This window comes from Ornithorhynchus anatinus, chromosome 4, assembly GCF_004115215.2.
Source record: "Ornithorhynchus anatinus isolate Pmale09 chromosome 4, mOrnAna1.pri.v4, whole genome shotgun sequence".
Taxonomy (NCBI): Eukaryota; Metazoa; Chordata; class Mammalia; order Monotremata; family Ornithorhynchidae; genus Ornithorhynchus; species Ornithorhynchus anatinus.
The window spans coordinates 35276226-35284275 of record NC_041731.1 but is presented as its reverse complement, the minus strand read 5'-3'; the positions used below and the strand labels follow the sequence as shown (position 1 = coordinate 35284275).

Here is an 8050-nt window from a genome sequence, read left to right as displayed (position 1 = left end):
TAAGCGCTTAACACATACCAGCATCATTATTACCCCAGCACTTGGAACAGTGCTCGGCATCTAGTAAGCGCTTAACAAATACCAACCTTATTACCCCAGCGCTTAGAACAGTGCTCGGCACCTAGAAAGCGCTTAACAAATACCAACCTTATTACCCCAGCGCTTAGAACAGTGCTCGGCACCTAGTAAGCGCTTAACCCACACCAACATTATTAAGGGATGGATAACGCTCTCCTCCCCTCCCCGCCCACCAGAGGACGCCCGAGGGCGGGGGAGGGCAAGCGGCGCATGCGTGGGGGGAGGGCGGACTACAATTCCCGCCCCGCCTCGCGGCGTCCGCCGCGTGACGGGCGGTGGGTGCCGGCGCGCGGGGGCCGCTGGGAGTTGTAGTCCTCCCGGGCGGCTCGGCCCTCGGCGCCGGCCATGGCTTCGGCTGGCGGCGGCTGCGGGCCGGGGGAGCAGGACCGGCCGGCGCGGCGGCCCTTCCTCATCGGGGTCAGCGGCGGCACCGCCAGCGGCAAGGTGAGACCGGGCCGCCACATCCAAAGCCCCATCGCTTCCCTCGCCCCTGAACATCTGCAACGGTCCCCGTTGCTGCCAATGACGTCATTCCTAAGGAGGCTACGAGGGCGTGGGTTCGAATCCCGGCCCCCCCCCCCCCCAACAATAACGGTGGCATGTGCTAAGCGCTCCCTAGGTGCCGAGCACTGCTCTGACCGCTGGGGTGAGAATCATTATTTTGGTATTTGTTAAGCGCTCATTATGTGCCGAGCACTGTCCTAAGCGCTGGGGTGAGAATCATTATTTTGGTATTTGTTAAGCGCTCCCTAGGTGCCGAGCACTGTTCTAAGCGCTGGGGTGAGAATCATTATTTTGGTATTTGTTAAGCGCTCCCTAGGTGCCGAGCCCTGTCCTAAGCGCTGGGGTGAGAATCATTATTTTGGTATTTGTTAAGCGCTCATTATGTGCCGAGCACTGTCCTAAGCGCTGGGGTGAGAATCTTTATTTTGATATTTGTTAAGCGCTCCCTAGGTGCCGAGCACTGTTCTAAGCGCTGGGGTGAGAATCTTTATTTTGATATTTGTTAAGCGCTCCCTAGGTGCCGAGCACTGTTCTAAGCGCTGGGGTGAGAATCTTTATTTTGATATTTGTTAAGCGCTCATGTACTGAGCACTGTCCTAAGCGCTGGGGTGAGAATCATTATTTTGGTATTTCTTAAGCGCTCCCTAGGTGCCGAGCACTGTTCTAAGCGCTGGGGTGAGAATCTTTATTTTGATATTTGTTAAGCGCTCATGTGCCGAGCACTGTTCTAAACGCTGGGGTGAGAATCATTATTTTGGTATTTCTTAAGCGCTCATTATGTGCCGAGCACTGTTCTAAACGCTGGGGTGAGAATCATTATTTTGATATTTGTTAAGCGCTCATTATGTGCCGAGGACTGCTCTAAGCGCTAGGTGGATGATAATCATCATTTTGGTATTTGTTAAGCACTCACTATGTGCCGAGCACTGTTCGAAGCGCTAGGGTGGTGATAATCTTTATTTTGATATTTGTTAAGCGCTCATGTGCCGAGCACTGTTCTGAGCGCTGGGGTGATAATCATTATTTTGGTATTTGTTAAGCGCTCACTCTGTGCCGAGCACTGTTCTGAGCGCTGGGGTGATAATCATCATTTTGGTATTTGTTAAGCGCTCACTCTGTGCAGAGCACTGTTCTGAGCGCTGGGGTGATTATCATCATTTTGGTATTTGTTAAGCACTCGAGTGATAATCATAGTTTTGGTATTTGTTAAGCGCTCCCTAGGTGCCGAGCACTGTTCTAAGCGCTGGGGTGATAATCATCATTTTGGTATTTGTTAAGCCCTCACTCTGTGCCGAGCACTGTTCTAACCTCTGGGGTGATAATCATCATTTTGGTATGTGCTAAGCGCTCATTATGTGCCGAGCACTGTTCTAAGCGTTAGGGTGATGATAATCATAATTTTGGTATTTAAGCGCTCATTATGTGCCGAGCACTGTTCTAAGCGCTAGGGTGATGATGATCATAATTTTGGTATTTAAGCGCTCACTATGTGCCGAGCTCTGTTCTGAGCGCTGGGGTGATAATCATCATTTTGGTATTTAAGCGCCCGGGTGATAATCAGAATTTTGGTATTTGTTAAGCGCTCACTATGTGCCAAGCACTGTTCCGAGAGCTAGGGTGATAACAGTAATCATCATTTCGGTATTTGTTAAGCGTTTCCTCTCTGCCGGGCACTGTTCTAAGCGCTGGGATGATAATCATAATCTTGGTATTTGTTAAACGCTTGGGTTATAATCATAATTAATTTTGGTATTTGTTAAGCGCCCCCCCCCCGTGCCAAGCACTGTTATAAACGCTGGGGTGATAATCATAACCTTGGTATTTGTTAAGTGCTCACTCTGTGCCAAGCACTGTTCTAAGCGCTGGGATGATAATCATAATCGTAATTTTGGTATTAAGCGCTCACTACGTGCCAAGTACTGTTCTAAGCGCTGGGGTAATAATTTTGGTACTTCTTAAGCACTTACTATGTGCTAAGCACTGTGGTGATAATTTTGGTATTTGTTAAGCGCTCAATGTGTGCCGAGGACTGCTGTAAGCGCTAGGGTGATGATAATCATAATTTTGGTATTTGTTAAGTGCTCACTATGTGCCGACCACTGATCTGAGCGCTGGGGTGATAATCATAATTTTGGTATTTGTTAAGCGCTTACTCTGGGCCAAGCACTGTTCTGAGCCCTGGAAAAGTAATGATGGTGTTGGCTTGGTACAGAGTAAGTACTTAACACTGTTCTGAGCGCTGGAAAAATATTGGTGGTATTTAAGTGCTTACTACGTGCCAAGTACTGTTCTGGGTGCTGGAAAAATAATGATGGTATTAAGTGCTTACTGTGCTAAGCACTGTCCTAGGCCCTGGGGTAATGCAGGGTAATCAGGTTGTCCCACGTCGGGCTCACACATTTAATTCCCATTTTATGGATGAGGAAACAGGCACAGAGAAGTTAAATAATAATAATGTTGGTATTTGTTAAGCGCTCACTAGGTGCCGAGCACTGTTCTAAGCGCTGGGGTAGACATAGGGGAATCAGGTTGTCCCACGTGGGGCTCACAGTCTTAATCCCCATTTTACAGATGAGGGAACTGAGGCACAGAGAAGTTAAGTGACTTGCCCACAGTCACACAGCCGACAAGTGGCAGAGCTGGGATTAGAACTCATGACCTTCTGACTCCCAGAATTAAGCCATGCTGCTTCCACTGGCATCACGATTTGCAGGGTCTCAATAGTAACTGTGGTATTTGTTAAGAGCTTACTATGTTCTAAGCACTGTTCTAAACAATGGGGGAGTTATAGGGTAATAATAATACTAATAATGATGGTATTTGTTAAACGCTTACTATGTGCCAAGCACAATTCTAAGCACTGGGGTAGAATCGAGGTAATCAGGTTGTCCCACGTGGGGCTCACAGGCTTCAGCCCCATTTTACAGATGAGGTAACTGAGGCACAGAGAAGTCAAGTGCCTTGCCCAAGGTCATACAGCAGACAAGTGGCGGAGTGGGGATTAGAACTCAGGACCTTCTGACTCCCAGGCCCTTGCCCAGCAGTCTGAGCTGTCACTGGGATTGGAGTCCTATTATAACGTTACTAACGGTACTTGCTAAGTGCTTACTGTGTACCGATCACTGTTGTAAGCGCTGGGGATGTTACAAGTTAATCACTTTGGACACAGTTCCTGTCCCACACGGGGCTCACACTCATCTCCATTTTACAGATGAGGGAACTGAGGCACAGAGAAGAAACTTGCCCAAGGTGAGACAGCAGACATAATAATGATGGTAGTTAAGTGCTTACTATGTGCCAGGCACTGTACTAAGCGCTGGGGTGGGTATGAGTAAATCAGGTTCATTCAATGGTATTTATTGAGCGCTTACTATGTGCGGAGCACTGTACTAAGCGTTTGGAATGTGCAATTCGGCAACGGAGACAATCCCTGCCCAATGACGGGCTCACAGTCTGGGCGCAGTCCCTGTCCCACGTGGGGCTCACAGTCTCAATCCTCATTTTACAGATGAGGTAACTGAGGCACAGAGAAGTTAAGGGACTTGACCAAGATCACCCAGCAGACAGGTCAAGAATCCAGGTCCTTCTGACTCCCAGGCCTGTGGTCTATCCACCAAGCCACGCTGCTTTGTTGTGAGTGTGTGTCTCATTGTGAGTTTGTGTGACTCTCCCACCAGTCCACAGTGTGCGAGAAGATCATGGAGCTCCTGGGCCAGAACGAAGTGGACCATCGGCAGCGCAAACTGGTCATTCTGAGCCAGGACCGGTTCTACAAGGTGTTGACGGCCGACCAGAAGGCCAAGGCCCTAAAGGGGCAGTACAACTTTGATCACCCAGGTAGATCTGCCCCCGGAGGGAGGAAGAGCGGTGTGGAGGGTGGCGAGAGGGCCGTGGGGACCCTAGAGAGTGCCCCAGAACCCTTGGGGGGCACCGTGCCATGTTAAACTCGGGGGGCCCCGTCTGTGTCGAGTGGCCGACCTTGCCGGGACCTAGTCGCTTTCTCAGTTGGATCCACGAGGACCCCAATTCCTCAAATTCATTCAGCCTTAGAGCAGGCAGTGGAATTTTTGCATCACTGCGTGATTTCCCTCCTCTTTCTGCAAATAGTCTTCTGAAATGCACTGGGCGAGTCTGTTCATTACCTCAGCGGAGTCGGTTGGGTGACCCACCTGACTGCAGATATTTATCTTGTGTGGAACAGAGAATCGTCGCGTGGGAAGGGGCTGCGATCGACCTGGTGGACGGGCTGCAGCCGCATCATCTTTGTGAGGGCCCGGTTTTGGGAAAAGAAGCAGAGAGCCAACCCACTTGCCCACTTATTTCCTCACGTGGCCTGATCGGAAGCACTCCGAGGACAAAGTTCACTGTGGGGTTGCTGCTCCGGCCTCCGGTTGCAAGTCAGACAGCCCTCTGCTGTGAATACTGAGTCAGATTGGGGATGGGAATAGCTGACGGGTTCCAGGAGTTGTTCGAGGCTTAATATGAGTTTCCATTTTCTATGGCATTTATTAAGTGCTCAGTATGCGTTAAATCTGGTATAGATGTAGGAGAATCATATTGGACACGATCCCTGGCCCATGCAAGGCACACCTAGGCATGCTGCTATGTCGTTCCATAATTGTGGTATTTAAGCGCTTACTGTGTGCCAGGCACTGTGCTAGCCCTGGGATGGATGTAAGCAAATTGGGTTGGGGACAGTCCCTGGCCCACCTGGGGCTCCCAGTCTTAATCCCTATTTTACAGTGAGGTAGCTGAGGCACAGGGAAGTTAAATCCTTTTTCTCTTACTTTCTGTATCATGCGGGACATTCTGCAGGCACCTAATAAACCCTGAAAGAGCACACCACACCTAGGAAGTGCTCTGGCATCCCCTCCATCAGGGCAGCTAGGATTGTTTTGCCTTTATTCTGTTTCTGCAGATGCTTTTGATAACGATTTGATGCATTTGACCCTGAAGCACATTGTGGAGGGAAAAACTGTCGAGGTTCCAGCCTATGATTTTGTGACCCACTCCAGGTAAGGAGGTGGTTTCTAGCAGGACAAAGGAAGGGGCTGGGTGCCTTGCTTAAGGGAGTCAGAAGGACTTGGGTTCTAATTCTGGCTCCGCTACATGTCTGCTGTGTGACATTGGGTGAGTCACAACTTCTCTGTGCCTCAGTTACCTCATCTGTAATAATAATTATGGCATGTGTTAAACGCTTACTATGTTGCCTACTAAGCCCTGGGGTGGATCCAAGCAAATCAGGTTGGACATAGTCCTTGTCCCATGTGGGGCTCACAGTCTCAATCCCCATTTTACAGATGAGGGAACTGAGGCACAGGGAAGTTGTGACTTGCTCCGTGTCACAGGGCAGACAAATGGCGGAGCCAGGATTAAAAGTCATGACCTTCTGAGTCCCACGCCTGTGCTCTGTAAGATTGTGAGCCCCATTTGGGATAGGGACTGTGTCCAACCTGATTAACTTGTATGTGCCCCAGTGCTTAGAACATAGTGATAATAACAGTAATTGCTAGGCACTTATTGTTATTATTATTGAGCCCATTGGATCTTCCTCTGGGGTGTTTGCGGCAAGCATTTCCTAGCAGTGGTTGCTCCCCTAATTAGTTTTAGTGGATACAATGTGACCTTCCCTTTACTTGACTCATCTCTCTTATTCTACCCGCATATTCGGCTTGTCATCAAATCCTGTCCTTTCTACCTTCATAACGTCCCTAGGATCCACCCCATCCCCTCCATCCATCCCATCTGCTACAATGCTTATCCGAGCACTCCTCATATCCCGCCTTGACTACTGCTTCAGCCTCCTCACTGGCCTACCTGCCTCCTGGCTCTCCAGTCCTTACTTCAGTCTGCTGCCCAGATCATATTTCTAAAATGATTTCTCTAAAATGAGTAGCATAGCCTAGTGGTTAGACTATGGGCCTGGAAGTCAGAAGGTCATGTGTTCTAATGCCAGTTCTACTGCTTGTCCGCTTTGTGACCTTGGACAAGTCACTTCACTTCCGTGGGCTTCAGTTCCCTCATCTGTAAAATGGGGATTGAGACTGTGAGCCCCACATGGGACAAGGACTGTGTCCAACCCTATTTCCTTGTATCCACCCCAGCGTTTAATACAGTGCCAGGCACATAGTAAGCACTTACCAAATGCCACAGTTATTATCATTATTATTTTTAAAAAGTCCAGTCCATTTCTCCCCACTCCTCAAAGAACTCCAGTGGTTTCCTATCCACCTTCACATCAAACGCCACAGCATAAAGGCATTCAATCAGTTCTTCCACTCTACAACCCAACCCACACACCTCTCCCCTCTAACGCCACCCTACTCTGCACCTTGTTCTTTTCTATCCCACTGCCATCACCTTGTCCAAATCCTCCCTCTGGCCAGAAACTCCCTTCCCCCATCATATCCAGCAGACCACCTCTCTGCCCGTCTTCAAAACCCCACTAAAATCACATCACATCTCTTCCAAGAGGTCTTCCCTGACTAAGCCCTCCTTTTCCCTTATTCACCTTTCCTTCTGCCCCACCTATGCAACTTGGACCTGTATCCCTTTGATATTTGATATTCACTTTGATATTCACCCCATCCTCATAGCTCTTTTGTAAATATCTTTACTTGTAATTAATGTCTCTCTCCCCTTATGAACTGTCCGCTTCTTGTGGGCCTGGATCAGTGTCTGCCAACTGTATTGTACCCTTCCAAGCGCTTAGTACAGTCTCTGTACCCAGTAAGTGCTCAATAAAGCCCCCAGGATGGAAGCTTATTGTGCAGACTGCACAGGTGACCCCCTCACTCTTACAGTACCCCATTGTCCGGCCTCTGCCTCACAGGTTACTGGAGACAACTGTGGTTTATCCAGCTGACGTGGTGCTGTTTGAGGGCATCTTGGTGTTCTACAGCCAAGAGATCCGGGACATGTTCCACCTCCGCCTCTTTGTGGACACAGACTCAGACGTCAGGCTGTCTCGCAGAGGTAAGGCCGGTCTGGGTTTTGGGTGGGTTTTGCCTGGCTGCAGGGTCCGGTATGTAAGGAGCCCCTTACTGCTGTTGTTTCAGTTCTCCGGGACATGAATCGTGGCAGAGACCTGGAGCAGATCCTAACCCAGTACACCACCTTCGTCAAACCTGCTTTTGAGGAGTTCTGTTTGCCGGTATCACCATTTTTCCTGTTTGTTCCACCTTGAAGCTTTAGAAAGAGCTCTTGCAGAAAATAGTCTACTCCCCCACTTTTTCAGAAAGTTATGGGTAACGATATTCCAAGACAGTCCCTCTGTTCCTCTAGATTATAAACTTGCTGTGGGCAGGGAACGTGTCTACCAACTCTTTTGTATTGTACTTTCCCAAACGCTTCATATAGTACTGCATACACAGTAAGTGCTCAATACCATTGATGATGATAACGCCATGAAGTTCTGGTGTGAGGTTAGTATACTCCCGTTTCATTTTCCTGTCTTTGAAGGCAGGCT

At 49.0% G+C, this 8050-nt stretch overlaps 1 protein-coding gene across 2 annotated transcripts in view; it reads left to right on the top strand.

The window, feature by feature from the left end:
- Window positions 1-395: 395 nt before the first annotated feature.
- UCK1 (uridine-cytidine kinase 1) overlaps window positions 396-8050 on the top strand; it is an 11800-nt gene continuing 4145 nt past the window's right edge. The window contains exons 1-5 of one of the 2 annotated variants that reach the window (XM_029062457.2): window positions 396-522; window positions 4260-4419; window positions 5501-5597; window positions 7415-7557; window positions 7641-7735. In XM_029062457.2, coding sequence (XP_028918290.1) covers window positions 424-522; window positions 4260-4419; window positions 5501-5597; window positions 7415-7557; window positions 7641-7735 — 594 coding nt within the window. In that variant the 5' untranslated portion in view covers window positions 396-423. Of the gene's footprint in view, window positions 523-3810; window positions 3832-4259; window positions 4420-5500; window positions 5598-7414; window positions 7558-7640; window positions 7736-8050 lie in introns of those variants that run through there. The other variant, XM_039911774.1, reaches the window with a different exon arrangement.